This window comes from Ceratotherium simum, chromosome 5, assembly GCF_057802395.1.
Source record: "Ceratotherium simum simum isolate JZ-2026a chromosome 5, ASM5780239v1, whole genome shotgun sequence".
Taxonomy (NCBI): domain Eukaryota; kingdom Metazoa; phylum Chordata; class Mammalia; order Perissodactyla; family Rhinocerotidae; genus Ceratotherium; species Ceratotherium simum.
Genome location: NC_141904.1, coordinates 35,856,091 through 35,882,587, shown reverse-complemented (window position 1 = coordinate 35,882,587; position 26,497 = coordinate 35,856,091). Strand labels below are relative to the sequence as shown.

Below are 26,497 nucleotides of genomic sequence, written 5' to 3'. Positions count from 1 at the left end.
AATCAAGATAAAGTTACAGATCTTTTTCCAAAGAGGCGCCTTTTTTCCCCCTCACTTGGCAGTTTTGTTTAGCCCTCTCCAGTCTAAACTTACAGTGAATCCTGTGGCGACGTATTCACAGAACACACACCAGAGAATAAAAGTCGCTTTCATTTGTTGTGAGAAACTTTCCCTTCTGAGGCCGCAGCCTGTTTCTCTGCTCGGAAGCAGTTTGATCTGTGAGCTCAGACGCTGCCTGAGAGCTCCCCATTTCATGTTGAGTTGGTTCCATTAAATCTCCTGAATCCCATATCTTCTGTGAGAGCAGGACCAGTTCTTTCCTTTTAAAAGCTGGAGAATCCTGATTCTAAGAAATTGAAGGAGTGATCCGCTGTTTAAGGGAAGCATAAAGTGGTTTTGTTTTTTTTGTGTGTGTGAGGAAGATCAGCCCTGAGCTAACATCCAATGCCATTACACCTCTTTTTGCTGAGGAAGACTGGCCCTGGGCTAACATCCGTGCCCGTCTTCCTCTACTTTATATGGGACGCCGCCACAGCATGGCTTGACAAGCGGTGCATCGGTCCATGCCCAGGATCCGAACCTATGAACCCTGGACCACCGCTGAAGCAGAGTGCATGAACTTAACTGCTACGCCACTGGGCTGGCCACCATTAAGTTGTTTTTATTTCTCCCGTTATAGAAATTACTTCTTTGGAGCAGATCTCCGTATAAGCCAACTCCCATCTTTGCCCTTTTTCTTGGAAAGTGTTTTTTTTTTACGGTGTTCCCGTGAAGATGTCAGAGTGTCACTCAGGGAAGTGGACGCCCTCATGGCCATTTTGGAGCCACACACACTGGCCCACAGAGCTGATTGTGTGCATTTCTCCCCAGCCCCACGGTCCCTCGTACTATATCGGTAGCTTGCAATCAGCGGTGGTTGGACACTGCAGAAATTGGCAAATGCTACAAATCAGGTGTTTTCCCTCCTGGAAAGCCAGCTGTTAAACCTTTACCAGCACACCACGAACACCCTTCCACTGTGTGCAGCCCATAAGAGTCCTGATGCCACCCGTGAGCCTTTGCCTCGCCACCTAGGAACCGTGGCTGTGTTCAGGCTCAGGGAGCAAGCTTCCAGGCCTCTGTTTGAAAGCTAAATTCAAGCTGAGCTGGGCTGTTAGAACGAGAGGAGCTTAGTTCCTACACTTGGCTGCTTTGGGGCAGGCTCCCCTGTTTCTGCTGCGTTTACTCTGTGCAGCAAGTTTCAAGGTGGGGAGAGTGCCTTCACCCAGCACTGGAGACCTGGAGCTCCCTCAGGCTAGGCGGGGTGAAGTGAGAGGTCACAATCTCCACAAAGGCCCTTGTAAAGGGAGGTTGCAGGTGGTCCTTCAGGGCTGCTGCAGTGAGTAGGAAGGTATTACTGCAAGGCCTTGATTGAGGGGAATGTGCGGGCCTGGGGTGAACATTCCCTCCTTTTTCAGTGTGATCTCTGGGGGGATTGTGAGCAGCCGGGTTTGACCCACAGGCTGAACTGACCTCGTTTAAGCATTGAAAAATTCTCCCTACAACTCTCACACTCCTTCAGCAGTTAAAATGTAGCACTATTAGATGCTATTTTGGGGAGGAGAAGGGTATATTTTGTTTCTACTGAATTGCTTCATTTCCACCCCGATAATAACACCTTATATAACCTTTGCATGTTTATCACAACTAAGAAATTAACATTGCTGCGTTACTGTTAACTAACCTACCTACTTGATTCAGATGTCACCAGTTTTTCTACCAATGCTTTATTTTCTGTTCAAGGATATTAGATCACATTTTAAGAGCTAGGCTTTCAGCAAAACGGCAAAAAAACAACTCTTCTTCCCTTCCACCCCATAAAAAAAAAACCTCTAAATGTGAGTACAGCTTTTGAGGTCAGTCTCTGTTTTGATAATCTCACAAAGTGTGTTCATTTGACTCATTCATTAATTCAGGGTCACAGCAGAGGTCAAGCACAACCCAACCAACACCATTGTTTGTAAAGCCCACGGGGAATGGAACGGTACCTTAGAGTTCACCTACAGCAACGGAGAAACCAAAGTCATCGACACCACCACGTTGCCAGTGTACCCGAAGAAGATCAGACCCCTGGAGAAGCAGGGGCCCATGGAGTCCAGGTGGGAATCAGGCCGCATGCTTCTCTCCAGCTTAGCTGTCCTCAGCACTGGGCCCACGGGACAGAGAGGAAGCCTCTGAAAGCTCAGATAATGGAAATGGGCCAGGAAGCACGTTCTGACTTCTTTAGATATTTGAATTTTCCACTGCCTGTCACCTAAGAGTAGATCCTTTGGAGCTTTCAGCTTAGTTATTCTGCAGTTATGGGGTGGAGTCTGAAGATGGTCTACAGCAGACTTTTAATGCCTGTCCTGAAAGAGGTTGTCAATTCAACTGGTCTGTTGCTTAATTGCAAAGTTAAATACGGAGAGTTGCTGGTAATCAAAGAACTGTGCAGTGAAGCAATGAGATGCGTTTTTTTCTTACCAGATTAACAACATAATTACAAAAAATTTCAGTGCTGGTAAGCGTTGAATAAAATTGACACTCTGTACCCTGTGCTTATTAACAGTAGGACTGGGTGCAGTTTAGCTGCATGCATCAGTAGGGTTAAATTCATGAATTCACTTTAATCTTGTATTCTACTTCTGGGAATCTATTCTAAGGGAAAATTCTTAAATTCAGAAAAAAATTTAAATATAAGATTGAGTACTTTTTAAAAAAGAAAACTAAATAGCAAACAAAAGAAAAAGAAACCACCTAACTGTCCAACGATAGGAAAATGGTTCAGTAAATTATGGAGTATCCACTCAGTTAGTATGTCCACTCTAGGGTGTGAATCTACTGCAGCCACTTAAAGTGATGTTTATGTAGCAGGTACACAAGCAGAATCTTCTTGGAATATGGCGTTTTTATTTTTTAATCCAAGAGGTCAGCAGACTATGGCCCATGGGCCTAATCCAGCCCATGGTTGATTTTTGTGGTTTTATGGGGACACAGCCGTGACCATTCATTTACATAGTGTTCATAGCTGCCTTCCTGCTACAATAGCAGTTAAGTAGTTGCAACCGAGACCATATGGCCTGCAAAGCCTAAAATGTTTATTGTCCGGCCCTTTACAGAAAATGTTTGCTGACTGCTGCCCTTATCTAAAAGCATGCTGCTCTTTAGAAATATGGTGTAGAATTAAAATGAAACTACAGGTGATTCTGTGAAAGGGTTTGCCATTACAAAAAGAGTATGTAACCAAATGGAGAAAGGGCTTATTATGTGGAAACAAAGCAAGGATACAACAGTGTGTATAAATAATACATTATAACTGAGTTTAATAAAAACAGGGCTTCAGTATCCCTGGAGACTTTGCTTTGTTGTAGGATTAGTACACTCCTCCTTGTTAATCTGTTTATTTGGGGACAGTGAGTGTGACCTTCTCTGTGTCCAAATGGAGGGCATGAACTTTCACCCGCTGGCTTTTTCAGCCCAGGTGATCGGGTGATGATAGCAGGACAACAGACAGGCTGTGGTAGAAAGGAAACCCACCCCCTTGCCCATACTGCCTCTCATGACACCTTCCCACAGTCAGGAACCCTGTGGTTCATATCATGGCATGACTTGTTTCTGGTTTGGCTGTTGAGAACAAAACTATGATTACCTCATGCTGTTCTTCCAAGGGTATCAGAGTAGATGAGCTTGAGCTTCTCTTCATTAAGACTCTCTGCTGCCTCAGTGAGCCCATGGGGCCTCAGAATTCAGCCTGGAGCAAGGATGGAGTCTGGTACCAGAATAAGAGAGAGGGATGTTACTTCTTTTGTCTTCGTATGTGGACTTGATGGAAACATGGAGCTGGACTATGGGGAAACCGAGCCCAGCCCACCCTGTTCTCCATAGGGGAGCCAGCCCTGAGAGGTGGAGTGGCTGGTCCAGGGGCTCCCTTGCTGCTCAGAGCACCTGAGCCCACTTACCCCACCGGGTCACCAGGCCTTACCTGCAGAGGCAAAGGAGAGACCATCTGTGTGGCGAGATGGGCTAGTGTTAGACCAGTTGTCTCAGATCTCACAATGGCCCTGGACTGGTGAGGCCTCCAGGCGCCAACTAGCCCCCTTGGAAGGGAACCACTGCCCCGTTGGGAGAGGAGTGAAGTTATTTCATTGACTGCCCACACCTGTAACTTTGCTCCTGATGCCCAGAGCTTGGTGTGAGCGGGCGTTTTGCTGTGACCAGAGCCCTGGAGCCCCGGTGGGTAAAGGCAGAGCCAGTGGCCAGTAATGCCAGCCATGCCCCGCCTCAGCCACTCACCGGCCCTTTGCCATGCTGACCTCCCCTTCTCAGAGGGGCTCCCCTTGGCTTCCTTTTTCCCTGACTTGCTCCCACCCCCCCATCCTGAAGGCTCCTGACCTTTGTGCTTTTTCTTTTAGCTTGAAGTTCAGAGCCCTCTCTAGATGAGCCCCCAGCCCCTTGCCAGCACCCCGCACCCTCAGATGGCTCTCTTGGTTGGGTCCCTGTGCGTGTCTGGGCAGAGCCCTTCATCTGGGATGAGTTCTTGTCCCATTACCGCTCTCCAGTCCTTGGGGCTCTCTACCCTCTAAACTTGGGGCTACTAGGTTATGATGAGACTTTGATCATGGGAGGTCCTGCCCTTGAGAGTGCCCCCCACCCAGGATGTCCTTGTGCCCAGCACCGTGCCCCCCAGGCACGAGATGTGTGTTGAGAGTGTAGGTGATGAAAAAGACTGATTTGACCCAGCCCCCAGCCCCTCACCGTTTCCTTCCCTTCCCTCATTTCAGTGTACTATTTGGCAAGTCTTGTTTCCCTCTTAAATCAGGTATCAGGGCACAGTAGAAAGAGCAAGGGCTGTGGGGACAGTCAGACCTGGCTTTATATTCCAGTTCCAGAAGGTTCTCCTGCTGTAAAATGGGAGCCAGAGCATCGCTGTCCTGGGGCTCTGTACGGTGGGACTCAGGGCAGGTCCAGTGGGTGGGCTGAGCTTGCACAGGAGCTTGACCCTTGTCAGTTCCTTGACTCTGATCCCCCCCAGAAGGGGCTGCTCGTTGTCCCCACTTTGCTGGCAGCCCCCCTGCCCTTCCTCAGCCTGATCACACCAACACTCAAGGTGTCCTGCTACGCGAGGCCCTCCCCTGGAAAGGGTCAAGGGCGCTCCGATGGGGGCCTGCTCCGGGCCCAGGAGCTAATTATGGAGCGCTCGCATACCCCGCCGCAGAGGCAGCCTTCCCTCAAAGCCGGGGAGGGAAAGCTCGCTACTGTGAGTTCTCATGGCTCCTTCTGTGTGAAATCCCGACTTGTCCTGATGCGTTAGGTGAGCAAGCACGTTACCTCGGTTCCTTTCCTCACCCTCTGGAACAGAGTGTGTGACTCGGCTAGGGTCCAGAGGAGGAAAGCCGCACAGATTCCTGTCAGACAGGAGCCGGTCTAGGCTGCCTTCTCCAGGGAAACAATGAGGCAGAGGAGCAACTTTCCGTGCTGACGTGGGGGTGGTGACAGATCCTGCAGCACAGACACACACCCACTCGCCCCAGTCTAGAGCTCCTGATACCAGCCTCCCTTGTGGGAAAGCAGCCATCGTTCACGTTTACACCTCAGTGACCTTGGGCAAGTCACTTCACCTTATACGGATGTTACATTTTTTCCTCTTTAAAGTGGAGGGGATATAGCATCTATATCATTGGGTTGTTATGCTGATTAAATGAGTTAATATATATATGTAAAATGCTTAGAAATATGGTAAATGCCACGTAAGTGTCTATTATTATTATTGCTGTTTCTGGTAGAAGCATTACGCCTGCTTACTGCTACTGTTAGTACTAGAGTCAATCCCTAGACCCTCAGAGCCCTGAGAGAGGCATGCTCCTGGGACGAGGGGAGAGTGGAGACAGCACAGACTGGGAGCCTGGCAGCCTTGGGGTCCTGTCCTGGCTCTAGGAGTCTTTGAGGCACCGGGGAGGAGCTGCCCGTATTGATGGCCTGGCCAGATGCCCCCGTCCCTGCTCTGGCCCCTCCTTCCCGAGGACTGGCATCCCCGGGCCAGCTGTCCCTGCCTGACCGTTTCCTCTCCTCCGTGCATCCCCAGGAACCTCTGGCGGGAGGTGACCCGATACCTGCGGCTAGGGGACATCGACGCTGCCACTGAGCAGAAGCGGCGCCTGGAGGAGAAGCAGCGGGTGGAGGAACGGAAGCGGGAGAACCTCCGCACACCGTGGCAGCCCAAGTATTTTATCCAGGAGGTAACTCCGCCACCGGTCGTTAGGCACTGTCCTGAGCGAGGGGAGATGGATTTGTCTCACTAACGCAGCAGTTTGGATGAATGAGAATGGGCAAAGGAGATCCTGGGCAGGTTTGGTATAGCTTGGCTCCAGCTCCAGCTCTGGGCCTGGCTGTCCTGTGGGCAGAACTGAGCACCTGACACTTCCCCTATGGCATTCTCCATCAGAAAAGCCCGTCAGGGGCCGGCCCGGTGGGGCTAGTGGTTAAGTGTGCGTGCTCTGCTTCAGCAGCCCGGGGTTCGCTGGTTCAGATCCCTGGCGTGCACCGACACACTGCTTGTCAAACCATGCTGTGGCGGCGTCCCATATAAAGTAGAGGAAGATGGGCACGGATGTTAGCTCAGGGCGAATCTTCCTCAGCAAAAAAAAAAAGAGGAGGATTGGCATCGGATTTTAGCTCAGGGCTGATCTTCCTCACACAAAAAGAGAAAAGCCCATCAGCCTGCCAGGGAGGGCAAGGAATGGTGTTGCAGACCTGGATGCTGTCCTATTTTTTTTTTTTTTTAATTTTATTTATTTATTTATTTTCCCCCCAAAGCCCCAGTAGATAGTTGTATGTCATAGCTGCACATCCTTCTAGTTGCTGTATGTGGGACTCGGCCTCGGCCTCAGCATGGCGGGAGAAGCGGTGCGTCGGTGCGCGCCCGGGATCTGAACCCGGGCCGCCAGCAGCGGAGCGCGTGCACTCAACCGCTAAGCCACGGGGCCGGCCCTGTTCTATTTAAAAAAAAAAAAAAAAAAAAAGCAACATTCACAATCCCTGCTACTTTATCATTACTAACCAATTAGTTGTGAAGCCCCTCACAGCCATCTCCACACCTCGGTGGGCTGGAACCTTTATGATTGAAAACCACCCTTTCAGAGCTTTGCCTCCTGTGGGCCAAATGGGATGGAGAGCTAGGAAAGGCCAACGTGCGTCCCGTGCCTAAAATGCTGCTGCTGTCACCCAGGAAAGTGACATTGGAAGGCAGAAATATCCACATGACGGCCCACCCACTGGGCAAGTGGGCAAGGCACCATGTAGCCCGATCGAGGCCCTTCCCTTATGCTCTTGAAGTTGTTTGGGAATTGGGAAACGTTCTGAGAACAGCATTGGAAGTAATGTAAGTGTAGGAGCCATAATTTTTAAGGCAGGCCCTCAGGAGCCTGGCAGCATCAGTGGGGGAAACAAGTGGACAAGGACGGGGCCATTTATCTCCAGGTAATTATGGATGGACTGTCCAGTTCTTCACAAGAAGCCAGAAATCTGAATTTTTTATGAGAAATCTGATATTTGCTTGGTGTCAAGGAATTTTTAAAAATGTGAACACTGAAAGCTAATTGAAATATGTCTGGGCTTGCTTTGGCCCAGGTGCTGCTACTTCTGCTACCAGGGAGGGTTACTCTGTTTGGCTAGAAGGCTGCGGGGTGAGTTAGTCACCTTGAGGAGGACTTAGGGGAGCAGCCCCTGTTCTCCCCAGAGGCAGGAACTAGGGCTGTGGACTGAACAGAGACGTCAAGGTTGGATTCTGGTTCAGACAGGAAGCCTGCTTGGGGAGACACTGTCGTTATGAGACTCTGAGGGCGAACCCTGTCTGGAAGCTTTGCCCAGGTGAGGTGAATTTGTATTAGTCAGAGTTCTCCAGAGAAACACAACCGATAGGACCTGTTTTAGAGATGTATTATGAGGAGTTGGCTCATGAGATTATGGAGGCTGAAAAGCCCCAGGATCTGCCATTTGCAAGCTTGAGACCTCGGAAAGCCAGTGATGTAATTCAGTCCAAGTCTGAGGGCCTGAGAACCTGGGGAGCCGATGGTGTAAATCCAGTCCAAAGGCAGGAGAAGGTGAGCTGAGATGTCCCAACTCAAGCAGTGAGGCAGGAAAAAAAGGGCAAATTCCTCCTTCCTTCACCTTTTTTTCTTTTCAGGCCCTCAGTGGATTGGGCGATGCCCATCCACATTGGGGTGGGGGGAACCTACTGAGGCCACCGATTCAAATACCAATCTCCTCTGGAAACACCCTCACAGACACACGCAGAAATAATGTGTGATCTGGGTGCCCCGTGGCTGGTCAAGTTGAGACATAAAATTATCATCACAACATCCTTCAAGGATCCTGCTGTGAGGTGGCTCTGGTCTTTCTGAGACAACTAGTTTGCCTGACTTCTGTGGAAAGTTGCACGTTAAAAGCAAAATGACAACAATAGAAAAACACATGTAGTTCTTTCCCCTGGGTTTAATAAGAGCCAGTATGTTCATAACAGAAGGCTTGAGGTTGTGTAAAGAATGAAAATCATCCCATCCCAGAATTGTTACCATCCAGTATATTCCCTTCTAGTCTAGCACCAGGTTGTGTAGACCATTTTGATTCTTGCCTTTTCCTCTCTGATACTTGATTAGTGTCATTTCTCCCACGTGCGCTGATTTATTTGTGACCGCCGCCTGCTGAAGAGAGCCTTCGTTGGGCGTTCTCCTCCAGGCTGGTGGGCTGTAAATCGCTGGTTTGGGCAAATTCCTCATCATCAGGCCCTTGCCTTTTCTCTCCCCTGACCTTTCATCCAGCTACCCTCTCTTTTCCCCTGTCCTGCTGTTTCAAAGAGCTTCTTTGTGCCAAGTAGTCTTCCTTGATGTAAACCAACGAAGCCCCCTGTCTTTTTTCATTTTGGTCATCTCATGGGGTTTCCTCCTGAAATACCAAGATGTGAAGATTATATGGGCTCTAAAAAGCAGCCAGGCTGAGGAGGGGTGGTGAGACCACTAGCATGGCGTGGCTGTGAGATATCAGGAACAAGGCAGGGACATATTGGTGGTGGTCCTGAACAGCTGCTAACGGAGCACTGCTGTGCGTGGCACTCAGCCTGCAGCCTAGCCGAGGCTGGGGACTGTCTTTGCTTCTCCCCTTTCCCCAGAGAGGTCTCCATGTAATGGCTTCTTCCTTCTCTTACAGGGTGACGGCTGGGTATACTTCAATCCCCTTTGGAAGGCACACTGATGGGTGGACGTGCAGAGCTTTCAGAAATAGCCCTGTTTTTGTAGGAATTAAAGTGGTACAGTATCAAGGTTCTGCTGATATTCACTGAGACCTCTTGATATTATTCAAGAAATGGCACCTGAGAGAGAAATTACATACTGTGAAAAATGCACCCCCAAACTCTACTGTAGGATTGAATTTATTCAAGAGCCATTTGGGGCATGTGTGTGTACACAGGTTTGTGTGTGAGCTCTCAGCACACTGTGTTCACACTCGTGCACTGTATACACGTCTGCTGAGTATTATTACACATGTAAACACTGCACTTACCAAGATTTCAGTGGGTAATTATGAGCTCCTTTTTATCAATGAGGTTTGAAGTTTTCTATTTTTCACTTTGCCAGAAATGTTTTGCACTCACAAAAGTATTCTCACGTAGTCAGTTCCTGGCAAAACAAAGGTATTATTGGCATGGCCCAATTGATGTCCATATGCTAGAAAGTGGCTCATTCCTGGTAGAAGTGTGGGTGGCTGTCATTTCAAAATTATTGTGATTCCCACCTCCCTCCCTACTTCAACATTTTGTTTGTCCATACTCAAGAAAGATAAACTGTTATTTCCTACTGGATGGGGAGCGGGCAGGAAGCTGTTAAAGGTTTATGCTGGAGTTTTCTAGGAGGGAGCACCTCTGGGAGAACCTAGAGCCAGGCCCACGGGAATTTTTCTCCCATCTACTTGCCCCAGAACCTTTCTGACAATTTCTCATGCTCAAAGCACTAGTCATACATGTTTCAGAAGCTGCTGCTTTTACAGTAGAAAACAAGTCGTATGGAGACTTCACTACTTTTATGATGAAAAAAGGGCTTTGGAAATTAAATACATGCATGCATGTACAAACAGGCACAACTACAGCCTCAATCTTGTGTTTAGTTTGGGGAAAGAGAAAAGAATTTCTGGTGGATTTTTTTAAAGTGCACCTCTCATGTGACCCAAACTCTGCCAGAAAACCACTGTGATTAGCCATACATAAAGCCTGCATAAATGTCCCATGGTTTCAGTTGAATTTCAGTCCCTAGCCTTTACAAATGAGGTCAAGACATGACTAGAATTTAAATCAAGGGAAAAAATGAAGTATTTGATTTTTGCTCAACGCTTAATGTATTTTTTACTGTGCCACTCTAATGAGAATATTTATAAAATCCAGTAGCATGAATACTTCTCTGTAGTAATACTGATTTTGTGCCTTTTGTCTGCTTTCTTAAGACCAATTGTTCACACTTTGTAGATATTAGACAAATATATTTCGATTAAATACTGTACCTATGTGTGTGTCTTTGTTTTATTTTTCGGGATTCAAAAGTTCTGTTGGAATTGGTGGCTCTGGATGAGCTCAAATTTTATTGGTTAGACAGTGTTGATTTGTGAACAACAGTCATATTTACATCAAAACAATGTTTTAAACTCATTAAAAAATTTGCCAGGTAAACATTATTTATGGATATTTTCTGACAAGTTCATAAGAACGTTTAACTCATATCTAGTGAATGTTTTGTTTTGTGAGAAGTTACTACCAGGCAAAGTCATAATGTAGGCCTGTTCAGGTCCATAGTCTTAAAACATCTGGGAGAATAAAGTGTTTGGAACCATTTTATTTCTGAGAGGGAAAGCAGAATAGATGCTATTTTCAGGAAAAAAGAAATCCTCAATGAGAAGACTGAAAAGTAATCAGTGTGGCGTTTTTAGATTTTCCAGTCTTACTCCGAAGTATAAACTATCTGGGAAGTAAAACATGAAGTTTTACTTTTCTTGTGGTGGTGGTAGAGGAGGGTTCATTTTGCCTTTTTAAAAAATTATGAAATATCATATACAGAAGGTTTATATGAAATATATTACAGTTCCAAGGATAATTATAAACACCCATGTACTCACTGCTTAAGAAATCAGTACCTTAAAAGCCACCTTTGTCCCCCTACAAAATTGTACCCCCTCCTTGACCCCAGAGGTAACACTACCACTGTCCTGACTCCTGAAGTAATCATTCTCTTGTATTTTGTTTTGTTTATTTTTTACCATACATACTATGTGTGAATTTCTAAAGAACATGCTTGGTTTTGCCTATTTTTGGATTTTGTACAAATGGAGTCATAGTTTGCTTATTTGAGCTAACATTGTGTTTATAGGTCAGTCCATGTTGTTATGAGTTGCTGTATTTATTTTCTTATTGTTTTTTTTTGTGAGGGAGATCAGCCCTGAGCTAACAACTGATGCCGATCCTCCTTTTTTTTTTGCCGAGGAAGATTGGCGCTGAGCTAACATCCGTGCCCATCCTCCTCTGCTTGATATGGGATGCACCACACCATGGTGTGATAAGCGGTGCATCAGTGTGCACCCGGGGTCCGAACCTGTGAACCCTGGGATGCCAAAGCGGAGTGTGTGTGCTTAACCACTTGCGCCACTGGGCTGGCCCCTTGTTTTCTTATGCTTTTTTGCTGAGTTCATGTTTTGTTTTATTAAACAATTCTTTTATTGTGGTAAAATATATATGTAACAAAGTAAACCATTTTATCCATTTAAAAGTGTACAGTTCAATGGCATTAAATAGATTCATATTATTTTGTGACCATTACAACTATCCATCTCCATAAAGATTCCATCTTCCCAAACTGAAACTCTATACTCATTAAACAATAACTCCCTATTTCCCCTGCCCTCTACAACTCGTAGTAACTACCATTCTATTTTGTGTTTTTATGAATTTGACTACTCTAAGTGCCTCATATAAGTGGAATCATACTATACTGTCCTTTTGTGTCTGGCGTATTTCACTTAGCATGTGTTCAAGTGTCATCAGAATTTCCCTTTTAAGGCTGAATAATATTTCATTGTATATATACACCACATTTTGTTTATCTGTTTATCTCTTATGAACATTTGGGTTGTTTCCATCTTTTGGCTATTGTGAATAATACTGCTATGAATATGGGAGTGCAAATATCTGAGTACATGCATTCAATTCATTCAAGGATATATATACCCAGAAGTGGAAGTGCTGTATCATATGAAAATTCCATGTTTAAATTTTTTGAGGACCTGCCATACTATTTTCCACAATGACTACACCATTTTGCAATCCCACTAGTAATGGATAAGGGGTGAATTTCTCCACATCCTCCCCAACACTTATTTTCTGTTTTTTTGTTTGTTTTTAATAATCATCCTAATGGGTGTGAAGTGCTATCTCATTGTGGTTTTGATTTGCATTTCCCTAATGATTAGTGTTGTTGAACATCTTCTCATGTTTATTGGCCATTTGTATATCTTTTTTGGAGAAATGTCTATTCAAATCCTTTGCCCATTTTCTAATTGGGTTGTTTATGTGTTGAGTTGTAGGAGTTCTTTATATATTCTGGATATTAGTGTTTTATCAGATCTATGACTTACAAATATTTTCTTCCATTCTGTGGGTTGCCTTTTCACTGTTGATAGTGTCCTTTGATGTACAAAAGTATTTAATTTTGATGAAGTACAATGTCTTTTTTCTTTCATAGCTTGAGCTTTTGCTGTCATCCAAGAAATCAATGCCAAATCTAATTTCATGGAGCTTTTCTCCTATGTTTTCTTCTCAGAGTTTTATAGTTTTAGCTCTTGTGTTTAGGTTCTTGATCCATTTTAAGCTAATTTTTGTATATGGTGTTAGATAAGGGTCCAACTTCATTATTTTGCATATGGATATTCTGTTTTCCTAGGAGAGTTTTTTGAAAAGACTCTTCTTCCCCCAGTGAATGGTGTTGGTACCCTTATCAAATATCATTTGACTATCTATGCAAAGATTTATTCCTGGGCTCTCTATTCCATTGGTCTGTGTCTGTCTTTATGCCAGTACCATGCTGTTTTGATTACTGTAGCTTTGTAGTAAGTTTTGAAATCAGGAAGTGTGAGACTTTCAACTTTTTTCTTTTTCAAGATTGTTTTGGCTATTAAGGGTCACGAGATTCCATATGAATTTTAGGATAGAATTTTCTATTTTTGCTAAAACTATCATTGGAATTTTGATAAGCATTGCATTGACTCTGTAGATTACCTCACGTAGTATTGTCATCTTAACAATATTGTCTTCCAATCCATGAACACAGGATATTTTTCCATTTATGTCGTCTTCCATTTCTTTCAGGAATATTTTGTAGTTTTCAGTGTAAAAGTCTTTCATCTCCTTAGTTTAGTTTATTCCTGAGTATTTTACTCTTTCTGATGCTATTGCAAATGGAATTGCTTTCTCAATTTCCTTTTTGGATTATTGTTAGTATACAGAAACATGATTTTTATGTGTTGATTTTGTGTCCTGGAACTTTGCTGGATTTATTAGTTCTAAGAGTTTTGTGTGGAATCTTTAGGGTTTTCCAGATATAAGATCATATCATCTGTGAACAGAAATAATTTTACTTCTTCTTTTCTAATTTGGATGGCTTTTATTTCTTTTTCTTGCCCAACTGCTCTGCTAGAACTTCCAATACCTAACTGGAAGTGGCAAAGCTGGTATCCTTGTCTTGTTCCTGATCTTAGAGGAAAAATTTGCAATCTTTTGTCATTCAGTGGGTTAGCTGTGGCTTTTTCATATATGGCCCTTCTTACATTGAGGTAGTTTCCTTCTATTCCTAGTTGTTGAGTGTTTTTATCATGAAAGGGTGTTTAATTTTGTCAAATGCTTTTCCTGAATTTATTGAGATGGTCATTTGTTTTTTTCCCCTTTGTTCTGTTAATGTGTGGTGTATTACATTGATTTCATATGTTGAATCATCCTTGCATTCCAAGAATAAATCCCACTTGGTCATGGTTTATAATCCTTTTAATAAGCGGTTGAATTTGCTTTGCTATTTATTGAGGATTTTTACATCAATATTCATAAGGGATATTGTTCTGTAATTTTCTTGTTGCATCTTTTTCTGGCTTTGGTATCAGGGTAGTGCTGGCCTCATAGAATGAGTTAGGAAGTGTTCCCTCTTCACTTTTTTGGAAGAGTTTGAGAAGGATTGGTGCTTTTCTTTATTGGGAGGTTTTTAATTACTGATCCAATTTCCTTCTAGTTATAGGTCTTGTTCATATTTTCTGTTTCTTCATGATTCAGTCTTGGTAGGCTGTGTTTCTAGGAATTTGTCCATTTCATCTAGGTTATCCAATTTGTGATGTACAGTTGTTCAAAGTACTCTTATATTCCTTTCATTCCTATAGAATTGGTAGTAATGTCACCACTTTCATTTCTGATTTTTCTTATTTTCTTAATCTAGCTAACGGTTTGTCAATTTTGTTGATCTTTTTGAAGAACCAACTCTTGGTTTCATTTTCTGTTCTCTATTTATCTCTGCTCTAATCTTTCATTATTTCCTTCCTTCTGTTAGCTATGAGTTTAGTTCTTTCTTTTAGTTCTTTAAGGTTCAAAGTTAGGTTGTTGATTTGAGATCTTCATAAAGGTAAGCATTTACAGCTGTATATTTCCTCTTAGCACTGCTTTTGCAGTAGCCCATACATTTTGGTATGTTGTGTTTTTATTTTCATTTGTCTCAAGATATGTTCTAATTTCTCTTATGATTTCTTCTTTGACCCATTGGTTCTTTAAGAGTGTGTTGTTTAATTTCCACATATTTGTGAACTTCCCAGTTTTCCTTCTGCTGTTGATTTCGTTTCATTGCATTGTGATTGATAAAGATACTTTGTATGATTTCATTCTTAAAATTTATTGACTTGTTTTGTGGCCTAACATACAGTCTGTCCTGGAGAATGCTCCATGCACACTTGAGAAAAATGTGTATTCTGCTCTTGTTGGGTGGAGTGATCTGTGTATGTATGTTAAGTTCAATTGGCCTATAGTGTTGTTTAAGTCGTCTGTTTCCTTATTGATCCTGTCTAGTGGTTGTATCCAATTTTGATAGTGGGGTATTGAAGTCTCCTGTTATTGTAGAGCTATTTCTCCCTTCAATTCTATAAATGTTTGCTTCATATATTTTGCACTTCTGATGTTTGGTGCATGTATGCTTAGAATAGTTATATCTTCTGATGAGTTGATTCTTTTATCAATATATAATGTCCTTGTGTGTTGACTTAGTTTATTTTGTCTGATATCAGAGTATAGCCACCCTTGCTCTCTTTCGTTACTATTTGCATGAAATATATTTCCCATCCTTTCACTCTGAACGCATGTGTCCTTAGATCTAAAGTGAGTCTCTTGTAGACAGCATATAGATGATCTTGTTTTTAAATCCAGTCTGCCAATTTATTTCTTTTGATTGGGGAATTTTACCCATATACATTTAAAGTAATTACTGATAAGGACTTCTGCCATTTTGTTTTCTGTATGTCTTTTAGCTTCATTGTCCTTCATTTCCTCCATTATTGTCTTTTGTATTTAGTTGATTTTTGTAGTGATACATTTTGATTCCTTTCTCATTTTCTTTTGTCTATATTCTAGTTATTTTCGTTGTGGTTACCATAGGGATTACATATAACATCCTAACATAATAACAATCTATTTTAATTTGTAATTTTTAATTATTTATTTTTCCCCCAAAGCCCCAGTAGATAGTTGTATGTCATAGCTGCACATCCTTCTAGTTGCTGTATGTGGGATGCGGCCTCAGCATGGCCGGAGAAGCAGTGCGTCGGTGCATGCCCGGGATCTGAACCCGGGCCGCCAGTAGCGGAGCACGTGCACTTAACCGCTAAGCCACGGGGCCGGCCCTCTATTTTAAATTAATACCAACTTCAATCACATACAGAAACTCCTTTACAGCTCCACCCCTCTGCTATTGATGTCACAAAGTACATCTTCTATAATTATTATTGTGCATTTGTCTTTTAAATTCTGTAGAAAAGTGGAGTTATGAACCAAAGGTATAATACTGGTTTTCATATTTGTCTATGTATTTACCTTCCTATTTTTATTGTCTAAAGCCTTTCATTTCAACTTGAAGGACTTCATAATTTCTTGTACGGCAGGTGTAGTAGTAGTAGACTCCCTCAGCTTTATTTATCTGGAAAACTCTTAATTTCTTCCTTTTTGAAGGACAGTGTTGACAGGGTTAGGATTCTTGGTTTAGTTTTTTTTTCTTTCTTTCTTTTAAAATACATCTTCCGGGCCGGCCCCATGGCTTAGCAGTTGATTGCATGTGCTCTGCTGCTGGCGGCCTGGGTTCGGATCCTGGGTGCACACTGACGCACCGCTTCTCCGGCCATGCTGAGGCTGCGTCCCACATACAGCAACTAAAAGGATGTGCAGCTATGACATACAACTATCTACTGGGGCTTTGGGGGGAAAAATAAATAAAATTATTAAAAAAAAAAAGCAACAAGAATTTAAAAAATAATGATAATAAAATAAAATACATCTTCCTACTGCCTCCTGGCCTCCCAAGTTTCTACTGAGAAATCCACTGATAATCTTATTGAGGATTGCTTTTATATGACAAGTCACTTTTCTCTTGCTGCTATCAAGATTCTCTTTGCTTTCGGCTTTCAACAGTTGATGTGTTTCAGTGTGGTCTGTTGGTTCCTTTGGGTTTAACCTACTTGGAGTTTGTTGAGCTTCTTGAATTTGTAGATTCATGTCTTTTGTCAAATTTGGAAAGTTTTCTGCTGTTATTTCTTCCATCTTGTTGCCCCTTTCCCTCTTTTTACCTCTGGGACTTCCATAGTGTTATATTGGTCCATTTAATGATGTCCCATAGGGTTTTTTCACATTTCTACAATTTTTTTGTCTCCTGAAACCTAATAATTTCAATTCATCTGTCTTCATGATTCTTTCTTCTTCCTGTTTGAGTGGTGTTAAACCCCGCTAGTCAACTTTTCAATTATTTTTTCAGCTCCAGAATTTGATTTTTTCTAAAAAGATAATTTCTATTTTAGTTGATGTTCTAATTTTGTTCGTTTTCCTGATTTATTCTTCGTTTTATCTCTTTCAGCATATTTGACAGTTTCAAGTCTTTGTCTAGTAAGCCTGATACCCGTTTCTTAAGGATAATTTCTGCTACATTTTCTTCCTTTGAATGGGCTACGTCTTTTTTGTTTGTTTGACAATTGGGCATTTGAAAAAATAACCATCTCTTTCTGTCTTTTCATACTAGCTCTGTGCCAGGGAAGATTTTCACTAATTTCTAGTGTATCTGAGCCTTGGGATCAGCCCAGGTTGAGGCTTAAGGTCCTCTCATGTTTTTTCTGGGTATGTGTCTTGCCTGGGGCTGTGTGCTGTTTCATTCCCCCCTTATACATCGCTGTTTTTACGTGTCTTAATTTTCCATGGTTTTCCCCCAGCTTCTTCTAAGGACCTTAGATGTTCTTGTTCCTCTACCCATAATTTCTTGCCCAGGCATTTACAGGTCTGTAGTCTCCCTCCAGCTTTTATGAGTGGTGCCTCCCTCTTTCCGCAGCTCTTCCCTATCTATCTTAGGCAAGTTAGGTGAAAAGGACCAGTTCTTCAGGCAGCCCTAGACACATTAGAATGTTGCAAATAAATAAAGTCTTTCTGTCTGCTTTGCCCCCTCCTATTTGAGAGGGGCCATTGAGAGTTGGGCTGCTGCTTTCTCCCAACCATGCCACACTGGGTGGTGGTGGGGGGGGGGGGCAGGTGTAGCAAGACGCCATGAAATTTCCTACTATTTATTTTGAGTGTGACTTTTTCTTGATTGGGCATTCATTCAGTTGCTATAGGCCATTGACTGACTTTTCTGGAGCCCCTGTAAAGTTATTTTAGTTTGTAATTGGTGTTTTTTATTAATGTTTCCATAAAGGAATGAGGGCCTGCTGCTTCCTAGTCTGCAACCTTGCTCTCATTTTATGTGTGCAATATAACACAAGCATAGTGTAAAAATCAAATGTACAGTATAATGAATTATTTTAAAGCACGTGACCACAACCCAACTCAAGAAATAGAACGTTCCCATGACTGCAGAACCTCCCTACTTACCCACTTCTAACCAAATCTCCCATTATTCTCCCCCCACAAAGCTGACCATTATTCCAACTTTGTGTGTAATCACAGCCTGCTTTGTTTTATAGCCTTAACACTGTGTATACATTCCTAAATACATTAGTTTTGCCTCTTTTTGAACTGTATATAAGTGGAGTCATGTTATACATCCTTTGGTCTGGCTTTTTACCTCAAATTGCTTCTTTTTTTTAGTTTTTTTATTTTGTGAGGAAGATCAGCCCTGAGCTAACATCCATGCCAATCCTCCTCTTTTTGCTGAGGAAGACTGGCCCTGGGCTAGGATCTGTGCCCAGCTTCCTTCACTTCTTTATATGGGACACCACCACAGCATGGCCTGACAAGTGGTGCATCAGTGCGTGCCCAGGATCTGAACCCGGGCCGCCAGCAGCGGAGCATGTGCATGTAACTGCTACGCCATAGGGCTGGCCCCTCAAATTGTTTTAAATCATCAATGTTATTCCTTTAAAATGTAGTTCATTCTTTTTCCTTCTGTAGCATTCTATTAAATTAACATACTACTATCAATTTGGCATAGCTATTTTTGACAGACTTAGGAGTATAATTGCTGGACCACAGGGATGTGTATCTTCAATTGCATCAGCTAATGCTGAAAAGTTTACCAGAGTGGTTTTAACAGTTTAAGTTCCCACTGGCAATGTATGAGAGTTTGTTTTTGCACATCCTCTCTAACAAACACTTATTTATACATTTTAGCTAACTTGGTGGGTTCCTTTTCATATATTTATTTGCCATTTGCTATTTTGTTTGTTAAGGACTAATCAAACTCTTTTATGATGTTTTTTTCCTAAGAAGAGTTCTTTATATATTCTGAGTATTAACCCTGTGTCAGTTGCAGATTGGGTGACAATACATCCTCATTTGCCCAAGATAACCAGTGTGTGCCTGTGGTCCCAGGGTAAATATTAAAAGGCCATTGTACAAAGTTGTAGAACTCACATTACCTGATTTCAAGATTTACTGAAAAGCTACAGTTAATCAAGACAGTGTGGTATTGGTGTGAGGACACACTTAGATCAATGGACCAGAACAGAGAATTCAGAAATAGATCAACACATTTTTGGTCAGTTTGTTTTCTACAAAGATGCCAATGAAATGGGGAGAAATAATAGTGTTTTAAACAAATGGTGTTGGCTCCACTGGATAAAAGAATAAAACTCATATTTCAGGCCATATACAAAAATTAACTCAATAGATTACAGACCTAAAAGTTAATTCTATATAGGCCAAAGATACAAAATGTGAGGTCTGCCTACTGACAGACGTTTTTGTTTTTTATATTTCTTGGGGAAAGAGAGAGAAAAGCTTGACTAGTGCTCATGTTCTGCATTGCTGGTGTAGTCTTTTCATCACTAGCTAGGACCACAGAAACATTTTAAATGTATATTTCCTTCAGCAGGATACAGGCCTGAGTTCTGATCCATGTTAATCTAATTTTGGCAAAGAACAGATGATGTTTTATCTATCCAGCTTGTTTGAATAATTAAGATCGTGTACTGAGGTCACGAGAATGCACTGTTGTCACAGTCACTCTGGCTGCCATTTGATCCTGAGTTTTCATTCAATCTCATTAGCTCCAGCTTTCACTGAAGCCAGTTTCACAAAAGCAAACACTTGATATTCTAATCAAAATGCTTCTAGGCTCTGTTTGTTTAAAATTTAAAAATAAGACTACTCTCTAAGAAAATTCCGTATTTTCTAAGTAAATAAAATATTAAGAGATTGACAATCCAAATTTTGTGCCTCCCAGAGACCGTCATAATGTCTAGCTATGAGACAGCAAGATAGAGGTGAAGAAGTTGTAAGAAACATATTAAATGCTATATTATGTTTTAGAATCCAGAGGACCATAGATAATTTTGTTTCTAATACTTTACTTCTGATAATAATGGACTAGGGAGTTTGGACCAGCTCCCTGGCTAAGGACAACTAGAAAAGCTGGACAAGCAATAACATCTGCTCTAAGACGTCATAGAACTAAGGATCACCAGGCCAGAATCTAGGAGGTGGAAATCCAGAGAGAGAAGCTTAGCATCTGGGGCCCTTTTCTTCTAGAAATTGGCAGAGACTGTCAGAAAATTTGTAGACCTAGGAGGACAAATTTTGGTATTGAAATTTGTGAGGATGAGGTCCTTGAAGAGTTTCAGCCTGGGAATAATGAACTAGCCCTTATAAGGATGGTGGACTAGCTTTGTACAGCATATATCATCCCTTAAACAGGATTAAGGATTAAACAGGCCTGCCAGATTCCCTAGGTACTTAGCAGAAACAAAATCCTTTATAAAGGAAACTATCTTCCTAGGCCTAAACTTACAGTTTCTTAAACATGTCTAGAATACAAAAAACCCCCTGCATATTAGGCGATAAGATCATACGAACAACCAGCAGGAGAAACATACACACACACAATACAAACACCCACAAGAGCTCTAGATAGTGGCTTTATCAGAAAGTTTAAAATAACTATGCTCACTATGTTAAATAAAAGAAGACTGAACATGTCAGTAGGTCAGCTGTAAGCCATAAAAAGAAATATAGATTGGGAAGGGGAGAGAAATTCTAGAATTGAAAAATAGAATAAGCAAAATGAACTCAATGGAGAGTAGCCATAACTGATGACAGAAATGAGTCAGGAGAAAAGACACAGAATGGAGAGGCAAAAGTAGAGACAGCCAATAAAGAAGGTCTAATAATGTTTAATCGGAGTCTCAGAAGGATAGCAGAGAAAATGGGGCAGAAGCAATATTTAAAGAGATAACTGAGGGTTTTAAAAAAAACTGATGAAAACCGACAAGCTACAAAATTAAAAGCTCAACAAATCCAAAGTAGGATTCATAAGAAGGATGAAAAAGATACATCAGGCAAATATCTTAAGAAAGCAGATATAACACTATTATTAATCAGACAAAATAGGCTTTAACAAAAAGCATTACTGAAAATAGTGTGATATTTCCAAAAATCAAAAGATCAATTTAGCAATGAAAAGTTCCAAATGTATACAGACCTAAAAATATGGGTTCAAAACATATAAAGAGTCATAGAGGCGGAGTCAAGATGGCGGCGTAGGCAGACTCTGAACTCACCTCCTCCCGCGGACACAGCCAATTTACAACTACTCGTGGAAAAATTACCCCTGAGACAGAACTGAAAACTGGATGAGAGGAACTCCTGCAACAACGGACAATCCTAACTGGGGTGGAAGAGGCAGAGACTCCCTTCCGGAGAGGAAAAACGCCGCCTTCACAAGCAGCCAGCGTCACGGCCGGCCGCCGGGAGCAGCTCACAGGTACGCAGCCTCCCTGGAGGCGCGGGGCCCTGAGCTGGGGAGCGCCCCCGCTGTGGGCATTTTGTGGACCCAGCACAATCGACACCAGTGGCATAATATCTGACCTTGCCTGCTACTAAAGCATTGGGGAGCACCCCCAGAAAACCCGGTTCACAAAGAAACTAAAACTGGCTCTTAAAGGGCCCGCGCACAAACTCACCCGTTCCAGAAAGCATCCTAAAATCACCAGAAAGGTGCACACTGCTTTGGTGACAAGAGACTCACCTAATAGGCCCTGAGTGCATCTCGGTGAGGGGTGAGACCTCTCCAGGGACTGGGACATTGGCGGCGGCCATTGTTGTGGCCTGGTGTGAGCGTGCTGACACAGACGCCATTGGAGTTTTCCCTGAGACCTGCTAGCCCAGGGTCTGCTCCACCCGCTAGAGCACCGATTTAATCCAGCTCAGCCAGGGCAGGCAGCCCACCCTAGAGACTGGCCCCACCCAACAACAAGCCCTCAGGCAACTTGTGGGCCTGCATAGATTGGTGACTGGATTTTCTGCAGCCTGGCAACTGAGCTGACTTGAGCGGGGCAGGGTGTGCACAAGGAGCGGGTGGAGAGTGTGGGGTGGTGGCGGAGTGTGTGGGGCTCCCGCCGTGGAGAGACTGGGTCCGCTTGGGGAGGTCGGGGCGCTCACACGGGGCAGGACTGTGTTGACTATGTGTGTGGACCTCTGGGCGGCAGGGCTTGTCAGCTGCAGAAGACTTGTGCTTCTCAAAGACCCACATAGGAGGTTTGCCCCACCTTCCAAAGCCTGAAACAATTGGGTGCTCCTGTGCCTGAGGCCAGCCCCACCCAGCTGCAATCCTCAGAGAGCTGACAAGAGACCTAATAGGCTAGAGGTTTACAGCAATTCTAAGGCCCTGAGCCTAACAACCTGCCACACTGGGGGCCTACTCACTTAAAAGAAATACTGCAACACAAATGTGGTATTAGAACTTACAGCCAACTGTGCTGGGGCTCCCCACACCTGATAAAGAGACTGAAGGGCCCACAACAACTACAAGCAGCTGAGCATTACAACAACTGGCCAGGAGCATAACTCAGCCTCCCTGGGCGCCTATAGGGAGAGCTAACAGGCCACAATAGAAGGACACACGTAGCCCACATAGGGGCCACCCCTGGAACATTGAGAACTGAGGGAAGCACACTGGAAGCCTCCTAAGGCATCACTGACATAAGGTCACCGATCCAAGAGCAAGAGACGGAACGGACCTACCGAATACGTAGACACAAGCACAGGGAAAGAGGCAAAATGAGGAGGCAAAAGAATACATTCCAAGTAAGGGAACAGGACAAAACCCCAGAAAAGGAACTAAGTGAAACAGAAATGAGCAACCTACCTGACAGAGAGTTCAAACTAAGAGTGTTAAGGATGCTCACTGATCTGGGGAGAAGAATAGATGAACTCAGTGAGAATGTCAACAAAGAAATGGAAGATATAAAAAGAACCAATCAGAAATGAAGAATACAATACTGGAAATGAAAAACTCATTAGAGGGACTCAAAAGCAGAGTAGAGGATACAGAAGAACGGATCAGTGAGCTGGAAGAAAGACTAGAAGAAATTACCCAAGGTGAACAGGTAAAAGAGAAAAGAATTAAAAAGAGTGAGGACAGTCTAAGGGACCTCTGGGACAACATCAAGCGCACTAACATCCGTGTTATAGGTGTCCCGGAAGGAGAAGAGCGAGACAAGGGGGCAGAGAATCTATTTCAAGAAATAATAGATGAAAACTTCCCTAACCTAAGGAAGGAAACAGACATCCAGGTACAGGAGGCACAGAGAGCCCCAAACAAGATAAACCCAAAGAGGCCCACACCAAGACACATCATAATCAAAATGTCCAGAATTAAAGATAAAGAGAGAATCCTAAAAGCCGCAAGAGAATGTCAAGTTACATACAAAGGAAACCCCATAAGGCTATCAGCTGACTTCTCAGCAGAAACCTTACAGGCTAGAAGAGAATGTCACGATATATTTAAAGTGCTAAAAGGAAAAAACTTACAGCCAAGAATACTCTACCCGGCAAGGTTATCGTTCAAAATGGAAGGAGAGATCAAAATTTTCCCAGATAAGCAAAAATTAAAGGAGTTTGTCACCAAGAAACCAGTGTTACAAGAAATGTTAAAGGGACTGATTTAAGGGGAAAAGAGAAGACCACAAATAGGAAAAATTATTTCCACGATTAGAACGTAATGGATACAAATGCACAAAAAAGAGGTTAGATATGATATCAAAAACATAAAAGGAGGGAGGAGGGTAGTTAAAGAGTACAGCTTTCAGACAGAGGTCAAACTAAAGTGACCATCAATTCTGTATAGAAGAAGTAAGGAACAGAGAAGGACTACTAAAACACTGAGGAAAAAAAAATAAAAAGTTAAAAATGGCAGTAAGTACATACTTATCAATAGCTACTTTAAACGTCAATGGACTAAATGCCCCAATTAAAAGGCATAGGGTGGCTGACTGGATAAAAACAAGACCCATATATATGCTGCATACAAGAGACACACTTCAGACCTAAAGACACTCACAAACTGAAAGTGAAGGGAGGCAAAAAGATACTCCACGCAAAGGGCAATGAAAAGAAAGCGGGGCGTGCAGTACTCATATCAGACAAAATAGACTTTAAAACAAAAACTGTAAAAAGAGACAAAGAAGGGCATTACATAATGATCAAGGGAACAATCCAACAAGAGGATATAACACTTGTAAATATCTACGCACCCAATGTAGGTGCACCTAAATATATAAAGCAATTATTAACAGACATAAAAACAGAAATAGACAGTAACACAATAATAGTAGGGGACTTTAACACTCCACTTACACCAACAGATAGATCATCCAAACAGAAGATCAATAAGGAAACATTGGCCTTAAACGACACCTTAGAACAGATGGACCTAGTAGATATATACAGAGCATTCCATCCAAAAACCGAAGAATACACGTTCTTTTCAAATGCACATGGAACATTCTCCAAGATTGATCACATATTAGGCCACAAAACAAGTCTCCATAAATTTAAGAAGATTGAAATAATACCAAGCATCTTTTCTGACCACAACGGTATGAAACTAGAAATCAACTATAGGAAGAAAATCAGAAAAGCCACAAATACATGGAGATTAAACAAAATGCTACTGAACAACGACTGGGTTAACGAAGAAATCAAAGAAGAAATCAAAAATACCTGGAGACAAATGAAAATGAAAATACGACATGCCAGAATTTATGGGATACAGCAAAAGCAGTTCTAAGAGGGAAGTTTATAGCGATACAGGCCTATCTCAACAAACAAGAAAAATCTCAAATAAACAATCTAAAAATGCACCTAAAGGAACTGGAAAAAGAAGAACAAACAAAGCCCAAAATCAGTAGAAGAAGGGAAATAATAAAAATCAGAGCAGAAATAAATGAAATAGAGACCAAAAAAACAATAGAAAAAATTAATAAAACCAAGAGCTGGTTCTTTGAAAAGATCAACAAAATAGACAAACCTTTAGCTAGACTCACCAAGAAAAAAAGAGAGAAGGCACAAAAAAGAAAAATCAGAAATGAAAGAGGAGAGGGTACAACAGACACCTCAGAAATACAAAAGATTATAAGAGAATACTATGAAAAACTATATGCCAACCAATTCGACAATCTGGAAGAAATGGATAAATTCTTAGAATCATACAACCTTCCAAAACTGGATCAAGAAGAAGTGGAGAATTTGAATAGACCAATCACCAGTAAGGAGATCGAAACAGTAATCAAAAACCTCCCCAAAAATAAAAGTCCAGGACCAGACGGCTTCCCTGGTGAATTCTACCAAACATTCAAAGAAGACTTAATACCTATCCTTCTCAAACTCTTCCAAAAATTGAGGAGGGGGAAGCTCCTAACTCATTCTACGAAGCTGACATTACCCTGATACCAAAACCAGACAAGGACAACACAAAAAGAAAATTACAGGCCAATATCACTGATGAACATCGATGCGAAAATCCTCAACAAAATACTAGCAAATCGCATACAACAATACGTTAAAAGATTATACACCATGATCAAGTGGGATTTATTCCAGGGATGCAGGGATGGTTTAACATTCGCAAATCAATCAACGTAATACACCACATTAATAAAATGAAGAACAAAAATCACATGATCATCTCAATAGATGCAGAGAAAGCATTTGACAAGATACAGCATCCATTTATGATAAAAACTCTGAATAAAATGGGTATAGAAGGAAAGTACCTCAACATAATAAAGACCATATATGAGAAACCCACAGCTAATATCATCCTCAATGGTGAAAAACTGAAAGCTATCCCTCTAAGAACAGGAACCAGACAAGGATGCCCACTGTCACCACTCCTATTTAACACAGTATTGGAAGTCCTAGCCAGAGCAATCAGGCAAGAGAAAGAAATAAAAGGGATCCACATTGGAAAGGAAGAAGTGAAACTGTCACTATTTGCAGATGACATGATTTTATATATAGAAAACCCTAAAGAATCCACCAGAAAACTTTTAGAAGTAATAAACGAATATGGTAAAGTTGCAGGATACAAAATCAACATACAAAAATCAGTTGCATTTCTGTACACTAACAACGAAGTAGCAGAAAGAGAAATTAAGAATACCATCCCATTTACAATTGCAACAAAAGAATAAAATACCTAGGAATAAATTTAACCAAAGAGGTGAAAGATCTGTACACGAAAACTATAAAACATTTCTGAAAGAAATTGAAGAAGACACAAAGAAATGGAAAGATATTCCGTGCTCTTGGATTGGAAGAATTAACATAGTTAAGATGTCCATACTTCCTAAAGCCATCTATAGATTCAATGCAATCCCTATCAAAGTTCCAACAACATTTTTCACAGAAATAGAACAAAGAATCCTAAAATTCATATGGAACAACAAAAGACCCGAA

At 42.2% G+C, this 26,497-nt stretch overlaps 1 protein-coding gene across 3 annotated transcripts in view; it reads left to right on the top strand.

The window, feature by feature from the left end:
- Nucleotides 1-10,562, top strand: part of OSBPL10 (oxysterol binding protein like 10) — a 291,962-nt gene extending 281,400 nt beyond the window's left edge. For all 3 annotated transcript variants that reach the window (XM_087430665.1, XM_004419456.3, XM_087430666.1), the window contains 3 exons: nucleotides 1,956-2,138; nucleotides 6,101-6,254; nucleotides 9,220-10,562. In XM_087430665.1, the coding sequence (XP_087286791.1) occupies nucleotides 1,956-2,138; nucleotides 6,101-6,254; nucleotides 9,220-9,264 (382 nt within the window). In that variant the 3' untranslated portion in view covers nucleotides 9,265-10,562. The remainder of the gene's footprint in view (nucleotides 1-1,955; nucleotides 2,139-6,100; nucleotides 6,255-9,219) is intronic.
- The last annotated feature ends 15,935 nt before the right edge of the window (nucleotides 10,563-26,497 follow it).